This window comes from Schistocerca nitens, chromosome 3 (genome assembly GCF_023898315.1).
Source record: "Schistocerca nitens isolate TAMUIC-IGC-003100 chromosome 3, iqSchNite1.1, whole genome shotgun sequence".
Classification (NCBI taxonomy): domain Eukaryota; kingdom Metazoa; phylum Arthropoda; class Insecta; order Orthoptera; family Acrididae; genus Schistocerca; species Schistocerca nitens.
In genome coordinates, this window is record NC_064616.1 from 207,250,424 (window position 1) to 207,272,503 (window position 22,080).

At 42.3% G+C, this 22,080-nt stretch overlaps 1 protein-coding gene across 5 annotated transcripts in view; it reads left to right on the forward strand.

The window, feature by feature from the left end:
- LOC126248156 (cullin-5) overlaps positions 1-21,712 on the forward strand; it is a 246,391-nt gene extending 224,679 nt beyond the window's left edge. For 3 of the 5 annotated variants that reach the window (XM_049948900.1, XM_049948898.1, XM_049948901.1), the window contains 2 exons: positions 13,141-13,349; positions 20,285-21,712. In XM_049948900.1, the coding sequence (XP_049804857.1) occupies positions 13,141-13,335 (195 nt within the window). In that variant the 3' untranslated portion in view covers positions 13,336-13,349; positions 20,285-21,712. Of the gene's footprint in view, positions 1-13,140; positions 13,350-15,413; positions 15,917-20,284 lie in introns of those variants that run through there. The other 2 variants (XM_049948899.1, XM_049948902.1) reach the window with 2 other exon arrangements.
- The last annotated feature ends 368 nt before the right edge of the window (positions 21,713-22,080 follow it).

The following is a 22,080-nucleotide window of genomic DNA, read 5'->3' on the forward strand; positions in this document are numbered from 1 at the left end:
AGCCCTATGTCCCGCCCCCTATGCGATGCTTCCAGTGCTGGAAATTCGGACACATGTCCTCCAGGTGCACTGCCAGCCCCACATGTCGTGATTGTGGACGACCTCCGCATCCTAATGCTCCATGTGCTCCGCCTCCCACCTGCGTTAACTGTGGGGAGCATCATTCTCCCTGCTCACCAGACTGTGCAGTCTATCAACGAGAGCGGAAGATACAAGAAATTAAGACCTTGGACCATTTAAGTTACCAAGAGGCAAAGAAGCAGCTCGAACGACTCAACCCCACACCTATGTTGAGGAGTTATGCTACCGTCACACTGCCGCCACCAGCTCCTGCACAGACTCCCTTCTCCGTTGGCCCACAGAGAAATCAAGTAACGTCTGCCCCACCGCTGGGACAGGCCACTCTCTCTTCCACTGCTCCCAAAACACCCAGTTTGGGAGCAGTGCGCCCCAAGCAACCGGGGACGTCAGTCCCCACCTCTCAGCCGGAGCGGCGACAGCCCTCTCCGGCTCCTCAGCCGGGGAAGCGACAGCTCTCTCCGGCTGCTCAGCCGGAGACGCAACAACCTCCTCCAGCCTCCCTTGTTCGGAAGGGATCCCTTGGGGGAGTCCCTTCCAAGGACTTCCCCAGTGTCTCACAAGACACTAGCCAGTGGCTGAAGAAGCCACCAGCTGCTGGTCGAAGGGCTTCACGCTCTTCCTCTGTTCCTGATACTGCGTCAGGAAAGCCCTCCCAGCATGCCAACCCTCCTCCCAAAGACAAGAGAGAGAAGAGGAAACTCTCCAAGAAGGATAAGGACCCAGTGGTTCCCGCACCAACACTTCCTGTCAGCTCAGCCTCTGAGGATGAGGTCGAGCTCTTTGCGTCCCATGATAACCTGGATCTCGCCGTCTCCTCAGAAACGATGGCCGTCGCGACGTCCGTCACTCAGTCGGTGGCAGCTTGTGACCCTGCGAAGTAATTTGCCTTTTCAGTGCCTGAATGCCCCTACAGGACACGCTTTGTACAATCCTCCAGTGGAATTGTGGCGGTTATTTTAGCCATCTACCTGAGCTACGTCAGCTTCTGAGCATGACACCTGCTTTATGCATTGCTCTCCAGGAAACCTGGTTCCCAGCAATGCAGACCCCTGTCCTCCGTGGATACAGGGGTTATTACTGCAACCGTAGCACTTACAATAGTGTGTCAGGTGGAGCCTGCGTGTATTCCCTTACCTCTGTATATAGTGCTCCTGTGCCCCTTCAAACATCATTGGAAGCTGTGGCTGTCCGCGTAAAGACTACCCAGGACATAACCGTCTGCAGTGTCTATCTCCCTCCAGGTGGTACAGTCTCCCTGACCGAATTGGCTGCACTTGTCGCCCAACTTCCCACGCCTTTTCTTCTCCTTGGGGATTTTAACGCCCACAATCCCCTGTGGGGTGGATCGAAGATTACTGGCCGAGGCAGAGATGTCGAGAATCTCATCTCCCAACTCGACCTCTGCCTCTTAAACACTGGCGCTGCCACGCATTTCAGTGTGGCGCATGGCACATTCTCGGCCATAGATCTGTCGTTGTGTAGCCCAGGGTTTGTACCATCGGTCCACTGGAGAGTCCATGACGACTTGTGTGGTAGTGACCATTTTCCCACCTTCCTTTCACTACCCCAGAGTCGATCCCATGAACGCCTGCCTAGATGGGCATTTAGCAAGGCAAACTGGGAAACGTTCTCCTCTGCTGCCACTGTTGAATCTCTCCCCCACGGTACCATCGATGTGGCGGTTGAGACACTGACTGCAGCGATTGTTTCCGCTGCGGAACGTACCATTCCTCGTTCGTTAGGGTGCCCCCGGCGAAAGTCAGTGCCTTGGTGGTCTCCGGAGGTCGCTGAAGCCATTAAAGAACGTCGGCGGGCTCTTCAGCGACATAAGCGGCACCCGTCTTTGGAGAACCTCATTTTCTTCAAACGTCTCCGTGCTCAGGCACGGCGGCTCATCAAGAGGCGGAAACAGGAGTGCTGGGAGAGGTACGTTTCCACCATTGGTTCCCGTACTTCACCCTCCCAGGTGTGGATGAAGATTCGGCGCATCTTTGGAGTGCAGCACTCTACAGGTGTCCCAGGGCTTACCATCAATGGTGTGGTATCCACCGATGCCGATGCAATCGCCGAGCATTTCGCACAGCACTATGTTCGGGCCTCTGCGTCGGGGACTTACCCGCCTGCGTTTCGTGCGCTTAAACGCCGGGAGGAAGGCAAACGGCTTTCTTTTGCTTCTCGTCACCCTGAGACGTATAACGCCCCATGTAGTTTGTGGGAACTCCAAAGCGCCCTTGCACAGTGCCCCGATACAGCCTCTGGGTCCGATGGCGTCCACAATCAGATGCTCAAACACCTGTCCCCGGACTGTCAGCGATGTGTTCTTGCCATCTTCAACCGCATATGGGGCGATGGTGTCTTTCCGTCGCAGTGGCGAGAACGTACCATCATTCCGGTGCTGAAGCCTGGTAAGGACCCGCTTACTGTGGATAGCTATCGGCCCACCAGCTTGACGAATACTCTGTGCAAGCTACTGGAACGTATGGTGAGTCGACGGCTGTGTTGGCTGCTCGAGTCTCGGGGTCTTCTGGCTCAGTGCCAGAGCGGATTCCGTCAGGGCCGTTCCACCGCCGATACTTTGGTCTTCCTTGAGTCTGCAATCCGCACTGCTTTTTCCAGGCGCCAACACCTCGTCTCCGTCTTTTTCGACCTCTCCAGAGCGTATGACACGACGTGGCGGCACCATATTCTCGCGACGTTGCACGGGTGGGGTCTCCGGGGGTCTCTCCCCATTTTTATTCAGAATTTTTTATCTGTTCGGACATTCTGCGTTTTAATTGGTACATCCCATAGTTCACTTCATATCCAGGAGAACGGCGTTCCTCAGGGCTCTGTGTTGAGTGTGCCCCTTTTCCTTGTTGCCATTAATGGCCTTGCAGCAGCAGTAGGGTCGTCTGTCTCACCCACGTTATATGCTGATGATTTCTGCATCTTTTTCAGCTCCTCCACCATTGGTGTTGCAGAACGTCGGTTGCAGGGAGCCATACGAAAGGCGCAGGCGTGGGCCCTAGCCCATGGGTTTCAGTTTTCCCCTGCGAAGACTTGTGTTATGCACTTTTGTCGGCGTCGAACTGTCCATCCCCACCCTGAGCTGTATCTTCAGGATGCCATGCTCAGGGTTGTTGACACTTACCGTTTTCTGGGATTGCTGTTCGATGCCCGGCTTACTTGGCTTCCACATATTCGTCAGCTCAAGTGTCAGTGCTGGCAGCATCTGAATGCCCTCCGCTGCCTCAGCAACACAACTTGGGGTGCAGATCGTAACATGCTGCTGCAGCTCTACAAAGCCCTTGTGCTGTCCCGGCTTGATTATGGGAGTGTGGCGTATGGCTCAGCGTCGCCCTCAGCGTTGCAACTGCTGGACCCCATTCACCACTGTGGGGTTCGACAGGCGACAGGGGCATTTCGCACCAGTCCTGTTAATAGCCTACTTGCTGAGGCTGGGGTTCCTCCGCTCCACATTCGGCGTCTACAACTCTTAGCCAACTATGCTGCCCACGTTCGTTGTTCGCCTCGTCACCCTAACTACAGTCTCCTTTTCGCTAATGCGGCAGTCCATACCTCACGCCGGCGGCCTCGATCGGGCCATACCATTGGGATCCGTGTTCGGTCACTCCTTAGTGACCTCGATTCTTTGCCTCTTCCATCTGCTTTTCGGGTCCACCCACATACGCCCCCTTGGTGTATTCGTCGGCAGCAGCTTCGGCTGGAGCTCTCACAATGGCAAAAGGATTCAGTTCCTCCTGCAGTCTTGCGCCGCCAATTTCTTGCTCTCCTCGATGCATCCCGCGACTCGGAGGCTATCTATACAGATGGCTCGATGGTTGATGGCCGTGTGGGGTACGCTTATGCTCATGCGGACTATGTCGACCAGCACTCCTTGCCGGAAGGCTGCAGTGTTTATACCGCAGAACTGACAGCCATTTTTCGTGCCCTTGAGCGTATTCGTACCAGCACTGGCGAGTCTTTTGTCATTTGCAGTGACTCTCTCAGTAGTCTACAGGCTCTTGACCAGTGCTACCCACGCCATCCCATTGTTGTTGCCATCCAGGAGTCCGTTCATGCTCTTGACCAGCGTGGACGTTCAGTGGTGTTCATATGGACCCCCGGACACGTTGGGATAGCGGGAAACGAACACGCCGACAAGTTAGCTAAAGCAGCCACCCGCAAACTGCCGTTGGAGATCGGCCTCCCGGCCACTGATCTCCGATCGGTGTTACGCCGTCGGGTCTTTGGGATGTGGGCAGACGAATGGCGCACTCTGTCTGTACCCAACAAGCTGCGGCGTGTAAAGGAGACCACGACCGTGTGGGGTTCCTCCATGCGGGCCTCTCGCAGGGATTCTGTTATTCTCTGTAGGCTCCGCATTGGTCACTCCTGGTTGACGCATGGTCATCTGCTGCGTCGAGAGGACCCCCCTCGTTGTCGCTGTGGTGCACCCATGATGGTGGCCCATCTGTTGTTGGAATGTCCTCTTTTAACCGCTCTCAGGCGTGCTTTTAATCTCCAGGGTGATTTATCATCTCTTTTAGGTGACAATGTCTCTATGGCAGATCGTGTTTTAAGTTTTATTCGCGCAAGCGGCTTTTATAGGTCCATTTAATTTTATTACATCACCCTCTTTTGTGCTGTATCTTTCACTTTGTTTTGTGTTGTAATTCAACTCCCCCCCTAATCTTTTAGGCTGGAGGTTTTAACGTGTTGCAGAGTGGCTGGCTCATCCTATTATTTTCGTGATCAGCCAGCCACAGTCCTCTGCTGTGCAGTTTTAATTCCTTCTGCCTTTCTTCTCTGTGTTGTTTTTGTTGCTGTGCTTCGTTTTCCATGTTTCTTTATTACTGACCTTGGGGATTTTCTTCCCCTGGAATTTTTATCTTGTGCTTCGAATGACTAATGGATGGTTTCCCTGTGCTCTGTGTGTTTATGAAACAAGGGACCGATGACCTCTGCAGTTTGGTCCCTTTAATCCTCAAACCAACCAACCAACCATTCATTGATTGGTTCGAAGCCCAACACTGCATGTTTCAGTTCTTTAGCGACCACAAAACTTGTTCCAAAGGTATTTGTTGTCCTGCCACTATAGAAAATAGTGAAATTTCCAGAGTTCATTATGTCACTCCCCTTCCCTAATTTCCTGGAGAGCCAATATTTTTATACCGTAATTGTTTACTTCCATTAGCAGCTGACATGGGCCTCCAACTTGGTATAGATTCCACACTTTCCATGTTCCTATGTACATATCTCATATCCTCTTTTTTGGGGGGGGGGGGGGGGTCGTCATCAAAATATCTGTCTGGCTTATTCATTTGTAACATTCACAGCAACTGGTTTTTACAGGGGAAGACTGTTGATCTTCCACCCAACCATTTGGGGGGTTGCCTCCTTACAGCTCGCCAGGTAGCTGGCTCCATTTTCAGGGGAGCATCCTTAGCCTTTCAAAACCCCTCTACGGACTGCAAGACATCAGTTGATGGTTGAGGGCTTCTCTTCCTTTCTTCCAAGCCACTGACCCTCATACCTGCTGATTTTGGTCTACTCCAGGTATTTTATTTCCCTGGTACTCTCCATATCTGTAGAACGTTCTCCTCTCCGCCGCTTGGGGAGGCGCCTGATGGGGGGCCAGCATCCCCACACGGGGTAAAGGAATACAGGATGGTTCAAATTGAATGGGACAAAAATAAAATATTCCTGTGATTACAGTAATTACTTTAGTTCAGAAATACGTGTATAACCTGGAAGATTAGCTCTCACAGTTTAGGTTGGCAACAGTGAAACAATTGAAAGTCGCTGTTGTTGTTCATCACTTGCATTACTATTCAAAATGGTGGCATCCCTGATAGAAAAGGCATATTGCCATAGAATACGTAAAAACATCATCAATAATAATTGTTCAAAGACATTTTCAGACCTAGCTTTTGTAAAGTGGCACCACACCATCACAATACTGCTAGATGGTCAAAGCAGTTCAAGGTGACAGGATACATATGCAGGAAGAAAACTATGAGAGGACCATCCATTGACAATGAATGTGATGCCCCAGAAAATACCTACGCCGTGCCAGCAGAGAAGTGAATGTTTTGCAGTGAACAGTATGGCATACATTGAGCAAGGGTATGCAGTTCAAATCTTGCAGGTGCTGAAACTAGTTGATAAACCAAAATGGAGACTGCTCACATCTCCAGAGTAGCGAGTTACATATTTAGCTATCCCTGTGTTTTACTAGTAGTATATTTCTTAAATTTCATGTGTGTTTTTCTAATTAAGAGGTTTAATCATGCATGATTAACTGTGTGGTAAAATTTAGGCAGTCAACAGCGCTGCTTTCATTTTTTCATCAGCGTTCATTGGCGACATATCAGGAGGGTAGCAAGTTGTGTATCTAGGCTTTTCTAATTTAGTGCTTCAGTTAGTCTTGCTAGCATGTGTAGGATGCATGCATTCTTCGTGTGGACACCAGAGTACCTGGCTGCAGTTCACAAACAACTGAATGAATTTTTGGCTATGGTCAGACACCTTCACACTGCTGCCTCAGGGTGTAACGGTTGCAGAGAATCACAATCACATGGGACACCACCAGGTGTCACTTGCTTCACCCACAGGTTCTGCTTCCAGGTCTCCTCCCAGTGTTCCTGACGTGATAGATCAACCCTCGCAGCAGGGTGATTGGCAGGTGGTAACACTTTTGTGTTACTAGAGGCAGAGGGCCAATGTAGGTTGACTTTCTGGCCTTATATATTTACACTACGAATGAACAGATGGCCTTCCCTTCAGCAGTATCTGAGCACGCACTCGTCAGCGGGGGTTTGCTAGTTATCAGCTGATCCAATGTCAGGCGCATTATGGAGCCCCTTAGGAAGGTGCCATTCAAGGCTGGAAAGAAATCCAATGTGTAATTGGTACATCTGCCAGAGCACCTCATCTAAAATGTGGAGGTGGCTTTGCCTGAGGCTATAAAGTTTGCAGGGTACAGAGATCTTAAAGTTGTGGCTCACGTCGGCACCGATGATGCCTGTCGCACGGGTTATGAGGCAATCCTCAGTTTTTACAGGTGGCTGGTGGAGGTGGTGAAGGCTACTAGCCTCACACACTGAGTGCAGGCAGAGCTCACAATTTGCAGCATTGTTAAGAGATGATCAGGGTCTTTTGGAGTGGAACTGAGTGGAGGGTCTTCACCAAAGGCTTCATTGGCTGTGTGACAGTCTTGGCTGCAGGTTTGTAGACGTGCATTATCAGGTGGGGATTTGTAGGAATCAACATGATAGGTCAGGGGTGCACTGCACAAAGGAAGCAGTTACTTAGGTAGCAGATTACTTGTGGATGTTCTCTAGGCTAGGCAGTAGTTTGAGCTACTCTGATGAACACTCACCCGTTGATCTGAAGACAGCAAAGTCAGACCACGTTCAGAGTAGACACACTTTAACTGTCAAAATTTTATCAGTAAATTGTCAAAGTATTTGTAACAAAGTTCCCAAATTTATTCTCCTCCAGGAAACGTCTCATGCTCAAATTATCCTTTGGATCAAGAGTGGCAGAAACCTGAAGTAGAAAGCTCTGAGATATTTAGTGATTCATGGAACATCTGAGAGACAGATTAGATGCCATAGGAGGTGGTGTGTTCATCACAGTTGACAAAAATATTTTCTCAATTGAGGTCGAAGTTGAGTGTGACAGTGAAGTTACCTGGTTGTGTATTAACAGGTCTAAGTGAAACCAAGTTCATTGGTGAGTGTTATTACTAGCCACCAGATTCCACTTTGACAGTTCTAGAGCTTCAAAGGAAGCCTGTGGTCAGTAGTGTGCAAATACCCAGATCGTGCACTACTAAGTGGAGGTGACTCTAAGCTACCAAATATAGAGTGGGATGCCTATGGGTTTATCGCAGGGGGGTGGGGAGTTATAATCAGTCAGTCTTGCAGCCTTGCAAGGTACTTTTGAAAGTAGTTTTCCGAAAAACTATCTTGAGCAACTAGTTTGGCAGCCCACAGACAATGGAAATACTGTATACTTTGTAGCTACAAACAGGCTAGAGCTTATCAACAGCTTCAGTATAGAGACATGGATAAGTGATCGTGGTGCCATCATAGTGACTTTACTTATGGAAGTTAATAAATCAGTCAAGTAGGGTAGGAAAGAGTTTCTGTGAGAAAGAGAAGATAAGCAGTTGTTAGCATCTCACTTTGAGAATTAATTGACATCACTTAGTTCAGTAATATGGACATAGAGGAATTGTTGGAAATGTTTAAAAAGATAGTAGATTGTAGTCTGGAGAACTGTGTTCATAGTAAGTGGATTAAGAACAGAAAATGCCCACCATGGTTTAACTGTGAAATTCAGAAAATGGTGAGGAAGCAAAGGCTGTTGCACTCTGTCCAAAAGAGAACACGCAAATGACGACAGGCTAAAAAGTGTATAGATATTCGTGCATCCGTGAAAAGAAATCTGTATGAAGCGTACATCTACATCTACAACTTAGTAAAAGGTCTGGCCGAGAACCTGAGAAAATTCTGGTATTATGTAAAATCATGAAGTAGGTCTAAGGCTTCCATACACCAGTCTGGTGTGGCAGTGAAGATAGCAAAACAAAATCCGAAATTTTAAATTTTGCATTTAAGAAATCATTCGTGCAGGAGAATCGTACTGTCATTTAACCATCAAACACTCCCATATGGACAACATAGTAATAAGCATCCCTGGTCTAGAGATGTAACTGAAAGAGTTGAAAACAAATAAGTAGGAAAGTACAAATGGAATCCCCTTTCTTAGCTTGCATTTATTGCGAATCTGACACCAAGTGCAAAGTCCCAAGGGACTGGAATAAAGCAGTGGTGACTGCTGAAGATAAGAAAGGTAAAAGAATGGGCCCACAAAATTACAGACCAGTATCCTTAACATCTGTTTGCTGGAGAATTTTTGAACATATTCTCAGTATGAATATAATAAATTTCCTCGAGTCTGAGAAGGTTATGTCCACAAATCAGCATGGTTTTAGAAAGCATTGCTCATGTAAAACTCGGCTGGCTCTTTTCTCACATGATATATGGTGAACAATGGATGAAGGACAACAGGCAGACTCCATACGTCTAGATTTCCAAGAAACTTTGGGCATGGTGCCCCACTTCAGACTCTTAAGAAAGATCTGAGCATATGGAAAAGGTTCACAGATACACGAGTGGCTTGAAGGCTTCTTAAGTAATAGAAGCCAGTATGTTGTCCTCGATGACATGTGTTCATCAGAGACAAGGGTATCATCAGCAGTACCACGGGGGAATGTGATAGGACCACTATTGTGTTCTACGAGGGCCGTTCAGAAAGTAACCTCCGGTTGATTTAAAAAAATACACCAAGTTAAATAAAAATATTTTAATATATACATCTTACAACTACATCTTTGCACTATTTTTCTACATAGTCTCCATAGCGATTGAGGCACTTATCGTATCTCTTCACAAGCTTTGAAATTCCTTCTGCATAAAAATCACCCGCTTGTGCCTGGAGCCAGCCTGTGACCGCATCTTTGAGCTCTTCGTCGTCATCAAACCGCTGTGACCCGAGCCATTTCTTCAAATGCATGAAGAGGTGATAATCACTTGGCGCCAGGTCTGGGCTGTAAGGTGGATGGTTGATAACGTCCCACTTGAAGGACTCAAGAAGGGCCGTTGTTCTGCGAGCAGAGTGAGGACGGGCGTTATCGTGCAAAAAAACGATACCGGAAGTCAGCATACCACGGCGTTTGTTCTGTATAGCCCGTCGTAACTTTTTTATTGTTTCACAGTACACGTCTTGATTAATGGTCGTACCACGTTCCATGAATTCAACCAACAACACCCCTTTGGCATCCCAAAACACCGTTGCCATCAGTTTTCTGGCAGAAAAATCTTGCGAGGCTTTTCTTGGTTTGGTAGGCGAATTTGAATGTGCCCACATCTTTGATTGTTCTTTTGTCTCAGGGTTCACGTACTTAATCCAGGTTTCGTCACCGGTCACGATTCTGTTTAACAATGATTCTCCTTCGTCCTCATAACGTGACAGAAAGTCTAATGCAGAGGCCATTCTTTGAGTTTTGTGGTGGTCGGTAAGAATTTTGGGCACCCATCGTGCACAGAACTTACGGTAACCCAATCTTGCTGTCACTATCTCGTACAAGAGAGTCTTAGAAATCTGTGGAAAACCAGTAGACAACTCCGACATTGAGAAACGTCGATTTTCACGAACTTTTGCATCAACTGTCTGAACGAGTTCGTCAGTCACCAATGATGGTCTACCACTCCTCTCTTCATCATGAACATTTTCTCGTCCACTTTTAAATAAACGTACCCATTCACGGACAACTCCTTCACTCATAACTCTCGGTCCATACACGGCACAAAGCTCACGATGAATAGCTGCTGCAGAATATCCTTTGGCTGTAAAAAACCTTATGACAGCACGCACTTCACATTTGGCGGGGTTTTCTATTGCAGCACACATTTCAAACTGCCACAAAAACTAAACTAGCGCAGGTACGACGTTCACTCGACCACGGCTTGATGCCGACTGACCTGTTGAGTGCGTGAATGCACAGATGGCGTCGCTACTCCCCCCACAACCCGCACTGTGACCAATCGGAGGTTACTTTCTGAACCGCCCTCGTATATACATAAATGATCTGATGGACAGGGTGAGCAGCAATCTGCGGCTGTTTGCTGGTAATGCTGTGGTGTGCAGGAAGGTGGTGGATTTGAGTGACTGTAGGAGTGTACAAGATGACTTGGAGAAAATTTCTAGTTGTTGTGGTGAATGAATGGCAGCTGGCTCTAAATGTATAAAAATGTAAGTTGATACAGATGAGGAGGAAAAACAAACCTGCACTGTTAGACAGCATTAGTAGTGTCCTGCTCGACACACTCATGTCACTTAAAAATCTGGGCATAATGTTGCAAAGCAATGTGAAATGGAACGAGAATGTGAGGGTTGTGCCAAGGTAGTAAATAAACAGAATTCTGGGAAAGTGTGGTTCACTCTAAAGGAGACTGCGTACCCTCCACTGTACGGTGGCTTGCAGATTGTGTGTGTAGTTGTAGATGTACACAAAACCAGCATGCCTGTCTGGAATATGAACATGATACTCTGAAACAATGTTTTCTGTGCCATAACCAACCGCAAAGTCTTTGGTCCTTTCTTCTTCACAGAATATACTGTTACAGGCATAACCTATATTGACATTCTTTCTCTCTGCTGGTTACCCCAGTTGAAAGAAGAGGTACCAGACTTCATTTTTCATCAGGACAGAGCCCCGCCACAGTGGCATAACTTTGTACCTAACCATCTCATTGAGCATCTTCCACAGTGCTGGATTGGTCATGCTGGCTCAAATGATGTACCATTCCTGTTGCGGCACCCCATTTCACCTGACCGTACACCACTTGATTTTTTTTCTTTTGGTGATGTGTGAGTACATGGTTTACGTACCCCCATTTCAACAGGATTTACAGATGCAAAGCCAGTGGATCGTTGGCGCGATTAACTCCATTGATCGGGCTAAATTGGATTGGGTCTGGCTGGAAATGCAGTACCGGATAGACATCTGCTGTGTCAAAAATTGAGTCCACAATGAACATCTGTGAATGTCCGTAGAAACTCTTAAGAGTTAAACTTTCTGTCTATATGTGCGTTTCCTGATCTGAAACAATCAGTACTGTAGTCATATGAATACTTTTTTCCCCCCATTCATTTTTAATCACATTGTATTTTCAGGTATCGATATTCAATCGAAAGTCGAGTTTCTTGAAATTCATGAAGACAGCAAACTAGAAGAAAATCTTAATAAAACATAACTTGAATTATTTTAGTGGAAGGTTGGAGGCTAGTACCTGGTGTTACTGGAAAAATGTTTGCAAATGACCATACCATCCTCCACAACTTACAGGTGTGAAAGTAGACTTTGATGTGTTGTAACAACAACAACAACAACAACAACAAAAAGTGAGAAGCTGAATTAATTTGAAGCATTACTTAAGAGATACTTTGCTGATATTAAAGCAAACACAAAAAAATATATTACAAATAAGCAGTAATAACATTCTCAGTGACTCATTATTTCTTGGAATCTCAACCCTCCAATGTACATGTCACATAGCAGCCAGACTTTGTTGGAAGTGTTGTCTAATATCTGATCTCATTCATCAGTAATGGTCTCAGAAAGGTTTAGTTATAACTGAAAAGTTGATTTTGAATTTTCCATATTTTGTGCAAGATCATGGATAATGAAGTCTAGGAAGAGGAAAATAAAATGCTGAACATCATGTAGCTATTGTTCCAATAGAAATTTGATCAACACATTGAACCATGATACCAATATTCAAAGAAACTGTTGCTATACAAGCTTCTATGATGATTTCATTGTTCTCTATGTTGTGCATTGCAAGCTAGACATATTTTGAGTTACAACTTTTGATCCTAATCTTGTAGAGGACTGGGAATGAATTGTTGGGAATATTGAGAAATGGTTATTAATTGATTATGAAAAGGACAGATTACTACTCACCACATAGCAGATATGCTGATTCGCAGGTAGGCACAACAAAAAGACTGTCAAGTAAGCTTTCAGCCAAAAAGGGAATTAGACAAAACACACACACACACACACACACACACACACACACACACACACACACACACACAAAATCCTTCTCTCAAACACGAGGTGTGTGTGTGTGTGTGTGTGTGTGTTTTGTCGTCTAGTTCTGATGAAGACCTTTTTGGCTGAAGGCTTTCTTGTTTGACAGTCTTTTTGTTGTGCCTATCTGTGACTCAGCATCTCTGCTATATGGTAGCAGCATTCTATACTTTTCATAGTATTGTCATTATTCCATCTCAAATTTCCCATTGTTTAATTAATTGATTGATTATCATATTGTTTTCCATCTGTGGTCAATTATTCACTTCTGAAGCTTGTGCTAATCATTGTTATTGAATAGTGTTAGTAAAAGCCAACATGGTAATCACATTCCCTGGCTTATTTGTTTTTGCTCCTTCTAGTCACATTTAGTTATTGAGTGTTAACTATTATTACTCTGATTCTAGGAGGCTGTTATCAAAATTCTGAAAATGCGTAAACGAATTACAAATGTCCAACTTCAAACAGAACTTGTAGATATCTTGAAGAATATGTTTCTACCCAGCAAGAAGATGATCAAAGAGCAAATAGAATGGCTTATAGAACACAAATATATGAGAAGAGATGAAGACGATATTAACACATTCATATACATGGCATGAAAGAAAATGTAATGGTATGTATTTCATAGTTTGTTTTCGAATGGCTATTGCAGAAAATTGCTAAGTGCTTGTGTTTCACAGCAGTCCTTGTGTCTGGTACTAGTGCAGTAGGGAGTTGTGCAGTTTATTTGGTTCCTATTATTGCCAAATAAGTGCTGAGGGGTGATTTCTCTACCGATGAAACACAGTCTATTTCACACACTATCACTCTTCTCTTGTTGATTTAATACTAACATTTCTGCACAACTGTGCGATCCTCGGTAGATGTCTTAAGTTACTTATTATTAAGAAATGTCAATAAAATGGGTATAGTGCATTAAACGCAGTACTACTGATTTTGGTTTGGCTATGTTATATATTGTGACTGGCAAGCGAACACACACCTGCTTGCTGTTTGCTAATGAGCACACCGACAACCTTCTTGAACTCATGTCTCTGAGGTATTTGCTGTTTTGGACCACAGCGGTAAGTGTGTCAGCAGTCCAGATTACAGCGAACAGTGCTGAACTCTCTCTGAAAGATTTGTACTCACTGCAGTACTCGAGACCTCTGGGCAAAGCTGTTCCATTTATGATGGCTGTTCAGATGAAGTGACAGTCATATCACACTGTGTGATCCAGTGCCATCTTTTCACTACACTTCAGCTATCAACTGGATCTGTGCTTGCATCCCTGACATGGCAGCACATCGTGTACGAATCAGTGTGTCATGTTACTTCCCATAGACATATAATCCTGTATCATTTGAACTCACCTGCTTGTATTGCATCCTTTGACATTAATGTTGCTTTCACATTTCCACATTGTTCAGTGGCTTGTCAGTGATAGAGCTTGTTATAACACAGACCTTTCTGGCTTCCCGAGAGAGGATACTACTAGCAGTCTCTCTGCAGTTGTAATCACTTATTGCCGATATGTTTTCCTGTAAATTGTTGAAGTTTCAGTTTATTCAAACTATTCATTTTAGGTCTTGCTGTTTCAAAACTGTTAAGAGCACATTCCGAAACTCCACTATGAAAGTGGCGAGGAGCAACTCTGTGTTTAGTGATTGTGATTTAAGTTTGCCTCGGTGTACCAAAATCACTTCAGGCAAATGCCAGTATGGTTCCTTGTCCCATAAAAGAATATTTTGTGTGCAAAAATATAACCAAGTTTATATTTTCCCTCAGTGGAGAATGGTGTCGTCTCATGAAGTACCTCCCACATGCACAAAAAACTTTCTATATAGGTTTTAATCTACAAACCAATGTTATGGTGAATTCAAGAAAAATGTTTTATTTTGACATAATTACAGATGATACTATGTGTGAAAAAATTTAAATGTTTGTGTTGCACACAAACTCTACATTTCAGGTACCAAAAAGGCACTTTATTTGCATACTCAACCCCTCCTCTTTGTCTTTTATGTATTGTGTTTGTAAAAGTCTGGAATATATTTGCCTGTAAGACGTGTCACCTTCGGTCTACACCATGGTTGTCAAGTGGATGTGTCTTCTAGATTAGAGGACATAGGCAACTTTTTGGTGAAATTAATTGGTCTTTATTTTGTGATACTTTTTGACTATGTTCTTTTATACAGGACGTATGTGTTGAAACACACAACCTACAATATATGGTGACAAAAGTCTGATAGTATCAGTCTGCTCTGGGATATACTTTGTCATTCAGTTTCAAAGTCGACCTTGTATCTGCATGCTGTTATTTATTCTCCCTTCTTCAGTTTTTCTGAAATTAGGGAACTCTAATGTATGCAACTGCATTGTGCTGACAAAACCAGCATATTATTTGTTGACAAATTTTGGACACTAGTGTATCACTTGTCAAGTTAAATGCAGTAACCATTTCCAAGAAACTTGTGTGAATGTTCCTTGAGAATTTGGCATGTTATTTCCTTCTCAAAATACTGACTACCATAACTGATGAAATTTCATTCCGTATCTTCTACTCTTCAAAGGAATAGATTAGCTTCATTCAAGGTGTCTGTTTCAGAGCCACAGCAATGATCATGAACTTATTGTAGCATATGAAATGATTTGTATTTAATCTTATATACTTCATAATTGTTTGTGTTTCGAATAGTTTGATGCCATTGAAGTATTTGTCTGCAAAGTGGAGGAATTTCAACAGAAGAGGAAGTTTCTTCATCCGGATTCCTAAGAAAGGTGTGTCGAGCAACTCAGAAGTATGGTTTGTGTTATCAAGCACTTTTTGTTAGTGGCACATTTGTAAAAGTGGGACTCGTGCAGATACAAAAGCACATGGCAGCATTTTGTTGCAGAACTGTATTTTCACCAAATGGTTTCAAATCCAAGTGCCTTTCGTGTTTATCATTGACAACTCTCAAATGTACCTCGTAAGTTGTTATCACTTCTTGGAAGAACTGCTTATCCATTGCATGAGATCACTCACTAGCAAACAAGTTGCACTGTTCTAACATGTCAACAAGTGCTAATCAGATAGGAAACGAGAGTATTATGTAAGTTACAATATGCAAAAAGTTGTTTAGCTGCCGCAGAGGAAATGGAAAGCTGCTTCCAGAATAATTTTTACCAACAATGTTATTAACAGTCGGGTGCAGTTAAACATAATGCATGTTGTAAAGTAATTTTTTTCCTTGGAAATTTTACGCACTGAGCTATCAGTGCTGATACAAAAGATGTAATTATGAAATAGCTGAAAAAATTGTACATTTCAGTTTTGTGAACAATACAAGATTAGTTAATTCTTAGCAGGTATATTTTATTGTTGTCTTGTTGGTCTCAGAGTATCAATTTATTGGTGGTAATGTAAAATATGATAGAGCAAACTGACTGTAAAAAGTATTTGCTAAAGGCTTCAGAGGTTATCTAAGTCTTGATACAGATCTAAACTATTGTAAATGATGATTTTCTCAGGAAATTTTCAGTGAATGCTTTTCAACTTTCCAAATCACAATTGTCTTCTGTGAACCAAACAGTGGAAGGCGAAATACCTCATGGATGTGACTTACATGTGTGTGCATTTTAAAAATGATTGTGAATGTGGGAGATAAATTTTCCCAGCTCACAAAACTGCCACACGTCTCACAACACTCTGGTTCCTTCACCACTCACATTTATTTTTGAGCCTAATTTGTTTTCATTTCAGTATCAATAATAGTAATAGATCTACCAGACTAAGGGTCGCACTGAAAAAGTAATCCAGGTTCTTGCAAAGTTTAACACAATTAGCCACAGTTGTCACTCAAAAGTACGGGGTGATTATAATTAAAGTTGAACTTTCAAACCGCTGTAGAAATAATACCATTGGTCAGAATGACATCAAATTGCTATGGAATTTTACCGGAGAAGGGGGAAAACGTATGGCAGAAGAAAGATAAATAGTTACAAAATGTAGCAATAGATGGCACTGTAAGCATCATATTTTAATAGTGGTCAACTACAAATGGCAAATGAATCGTACAAAGATGCCTAGTAAGTTCATCCACCACAGCAAGGTCGTATCACATCGGATGGAAAAAATATGTTTTTAATTGTCCTGAGCCCAAAAACAAGCATGAATCAAAACCAAATCAGATTATTAATTTCCGTGTGACTGGCACAAAACATGTTCAGTATGCTGTTCACTGTTTTCTGCAACAAATTGAAATCAAGAAATAGCATGTTCCACAACTGATCAAAGCGTTTCCAGTGACACGTTCAGAATGTGTTGCGCAATGCATGCCTTCAATGCAGCTAAGTTTGCAATCAGAACACTGAACACAAAATCTTTCGTATAGCCCTACAGCCAGAAGTCACGTGGATTAAGATCAGGTGATCGGGACGGCCAGGCTGTAGGGAAATAGCGGCTGATAATTCTAGCATTTCCGAAATGGCGCTTCAGCAACTGCTTAGTTGGATCATGCATAAAAATGATCCCATCCGCACATCCACACTGTTGGGGAGCTGGAATGACGTGGTTGAACAAAAGACACTCATAGCATTTACCAGTCACAGTACAGGTAACAGGATCAGAAGCACCTGTCTCTTCGAAAAAATATGGCCCTATGATAAATGATGCTGTAAACCCACATCACACAGTGACCTTTTCGGGATGAAGTGGTATTGGTTGATTTGCGTATGGATTTTCCATTGCCCATATCCAACAATTCTGTGTACTGACATATCCTGTCAGATGGAAATGGGGCTTCATCTGTCCACAAAATCTTCTGCAACTAATCATTGTCCACTTCCATGTGAGCAAGAAATTCTAAAGCAGAGGTCTCTTGCTGGCAGGTCAACAGGAAGCTAGTGGTGATAGGTAATTTTGAATGGGTAGCAAAGAAGGATGTTTTGCAGGATTTTACACACCGTGCTCACGGGTGTGTCCAGTGTTCGGGCAATTCTCTGTGCACTACACGTTTGCATACCACCACTCATCTCCTCATGCATTGCTGTGGACACTGATGTTGAATCAATTCGTTTCCTCCCTCTACCAGGTTACGCACCAAAGGAACCTGTCTTTTCGAATTTCTGAATCATTTTCTCCAGACCCATGGCAGTCATTGGCCAATGCCTTTTTTTCAAATCCTTCAGTGGCCAGAACTTCTGCAGAGCGATGTATGCGCAGTCATCATTCTTGTAATACAGCTTTTCAAGCAGAGCGTGATCCTGCATTGAGACAGTCATGGTAAATGTCGCAGACGCGAAAGGAGGAAAAGCCATGTACCTTGCGAGTTTGTCAACTTCAATGGGTCATGCGCATGACAGGTGTTTTCATTTACATATTCTGACATACAGTGCCATCTATTGATCAATTTTCACACAATTTTTTTTTCCTTCTGCTATACGTTTCCCCCTTCTCTGATAATATTCCATTGCAATTTGATGTCATTCTGACCAGTGGTGTTATTTCTACAGCGTTTTGAAAGTTTAACTTTAATTATAATCACTGTCTATCTTTCTGATGGAAGAATTTATGTAAATGAAAGTTTTGGGAAAAAAGAAATGAGAAGAAATAGGGTCTTTCTAAGCCCAGGCGTAAATATTTTATTTGTCAGTACTGACAGATATGCTGTGTGTGACTGAAATAGTGTATAGAAAACAATATCAGTGAAATTTATGGCAATAATTAAATAGAGGGTACAGTTTTCATGGTAGTGGGTTACAGTAAATGCACTATTTGTTGGGGCTTGTCTACTTCATTGTGAGCAACAGTCACATTTAACCTGATTGTAGTTACAACTGACTTTCTGCATGTTCAATAGTAAACAGGCTTACGTGTTTTGAAACTCGTGAAACTAACAATTTTCTTGTTGCATAGTTACAGTTTCAATTGTTTACTTGTTAGTATGTGCTTGCACTTTTGTCAGAACTGTACACTTATTTGTTGGTTGGGAGATCATAGGACTGAAATGATGACCATCAAAATATGTGTGGTCACCATCTCTCTGTAACAAAAAAACTTATTGTAAAAAAATGGGGGCCTCTCGGTTCTGTCTGTCTAACACCCTTTCTTTAATGAGTGAAGACTATAAAATTTGAATACATATATCATTACAAATGGCTCACAGATTCTGTAAGATACCAGATGCAGTAGGACAGATTAGATATATCCAGTCTGTTGCAAATACCAAACAGAAGGCCATAGCTCATGGTCATTAAGCTATTTCCTTTGTGTTTCATGTATGACTGACTTGCAAAATTTGTATGTTTACTTAAAGAAATAAGGATGCTGGCACTAAAATCACCAGTAGTTCCTATAATGGTCGTAGGAAAATATTCAAAAACAGTATATCTGTCAGGCATTGCTATTAGAACTGAAACATGGAGAAAAAATGCACCCAATGTGCATAAAATCCTGCTTTTGACAGAACTGTTGACATGAAAGAGTATTATTGTTCGCCTACATTATCAAACACTCGAAAGTTTACTAAAAATACTACTGTTACAACATTGTCAGGCGATATCATAACAGCATAAACTTCTTTGCAGAATGAAAGATTAATTCTGGAAATTGAGTATATTTTTTGAAAACTCTCACCACAGAGGAATAGAAAAAGTTCCACACGCTTTGCACTCCCCCATACTCGACTTCTTGATCCCTGTTTTGTCTTTAATAAGTTTCCTCTATAACCTCACACTCTGCTGTGATATATTGTTCAACACCCAGTTCTATCACAATAGTTATACTAAAGAAGTAAAGGATCTTGTTATGTGTATCACACATGTACAGTAGTGTACCAGCTGACCTTGCACAAGAGCTTTGGTCTAAAGCAAATATGGAATGTGTGTCCTAACTTTGAGAGACTTTGGTGCCAGTTATGTTTATTTAATGTTTATTTTATATAAATAAATGTTGTTTGTTTTGCATATTGTAAATTAGCAAAATCTGGAGATCATTATACCACACTCATTGGAAGCTAAGTGACAGCTAAAGATGAAATTTACTGTGAAATAGATGTAAACAAAATTTAACAATGATTGAGGATTGATATATTTGGGAGCTGTATATAACATTTTGTATGAGTAAAATAGATTTGACAAAAGTGCCTCACAGCGCAAAAATACCAAACTCTAGTAGCATGTTATTCTTTTAGAACACTTACATAAAAGTACAGTGGAAAAAAAACAGCTAAATTTAAACTAAATACTGTAAATTAATGTCAGAAAATGTGACTGTAATGGAGAGGAAAAATAAAATTCTACTTGAAAATGGAGGAGCTAATATGTGTAAAATAGAAGAAGAAAAACTATAGGTCAAATTTTGCTCCTTTGACATTGTGAAACAAAAAAGGTGATGGAATTATGAATTTCTGTAAAAAAAAAAATAAAATAAAAAAAAAAAAAAACACACACACACACACATTTCCACTGTTACTTCACGCATTTGGTGTGGGTGCCTAGGAGAAACCTAAACAAAAAAAAAAGCTAAATGTCAGGAGAAGTTAGGGTGTGATCAATTGAAGAATGGCTTTGCACTGTTTATTTCAGGTGCTGTCCGAAGGCATCCTGTGGTAACTTGAAAAACAAATATCAAATATATGGAACATTAGTTGAATTATGCTCCTGTCAAAATGAGAGTAGACATGTGCAAAAAGTTGCATAGGGAGTCTCCCTTTCTTCAACAGTGGGAACATGAAAAATGAAGACTCGTACTTTTGATTAGCTTATATCCTGTGACTACATGACTCTGTGATAGTGAATCAGTGTTTTGTTCATTTGTGACTTTATTTGTGAACTCAGTGAGAAATACATACATGAAAATGTGTAAAAACAGTCAGACATAATTATAAAGAGCTATGGTTGTATGAATGAAGTGGAGACAGAGTGTTGCTGCTCCTTGATCTTAACCCTTTCTGCTCCTTCGTTGCACTCATCCCAATATTTCATGGGTGTTGTGAATCTCTCATGAACTTGAATTATGACTGTTTGTGCTTGTATTCATAAGTATGGAAGTACTGTACCAAATAGTGGCCAATGAATACATCAATAGGGGTCATAATGTAATAAAATCATCTTGCTTTATTGACTGCGTCAGTGTGCAGGTTGTTTGCAACTTAAGTCAATGTGTCACTGTGTAGTAACTGTGTGTCAATGTGCAAAGAATTCATTTGTTTTTCCACTACCAATCCTTATGCATAATATTCAAATCTGAAATGCAACTCTGTAACATTTAACCTGAAGACTCTGTGTTACCCAGAGAATCTTCACGTCTTCATTGCGAGCATGGCTTTCTTTACATTGCCATTCCTACGTGAACATAATTCATTCTCAACTGTCTTTCCTTTGTCCAACAAGTGTCACTGTAGTAGCGGGTCACTTCATCATAGTTTTTTCCACATGTTTAAGGCAAAATTTCAGAAGTTTCTGATTGCTTGACATCAGGTGCTATTACATTATATAATTTTTTGGGTAATTTAATATTATTTTGTGTTTTTAATGTGAGATTTAAGATGCATTTGCAAAGAACCATTTTTTGTGCTATGGCTTCCTGCCACACATTTGCAGTCATTAAATACTTGTGTTAAATGTTAATAGTTACCAAAAATACTTTTAAAATATTGTGTGAAAGTAGTGGTATCAGGTGTCTGCCATTGTCGTGAATATCAATCACGTGCACTGAAATTTCTATTTGTGGTATCCTGGCTTCGGCTTTAAAAGAAGTAACTATATATTTGAAAAATATGCAACGGATGAAATTTTTGGGTACTACTCAGAAATTTTGTTTTGGTTTGTTTCGTGATGGATGTTCCACATTATCTCGATTTAGATACTGTGTATGTGTGAATAAGAATATCTTTACAAAGAACAATGAGTCTCATCAGACAATGTTCCATGTTTGTCATTTGGAAAGTGAGCACTATGTGAGTGTTTGCATGTATTGATTTGTTATTTAATAAAGAATATGTGTAAACATTATTCATCATTTGTTTACTGTTATTGTGTAATCCTACTATGTGCAGCAAAATAAATTTTCTTATATCTATAATTATGAAAAGCATAGATTGCTACTCACTGTAAAGATGACACATTGAGCTGCACACATGTTCAACGAAAAGACTGTTACACACTCACAGTGAGCTTTTGGCCAAAGCATTTTTCAGAAAGAAAAACACACACACACACACACACACACACACACACACACACACGTGCCACCATATAAGTAAAATTACTTTCCAAAACAAAAAACATTAAGAAGAATGCCAGTCATTATTACCAATAAATAATAATTGAACGGATCAGTGTAAGACATACTTCATACACTGCTTAAAATTGTACTCGTC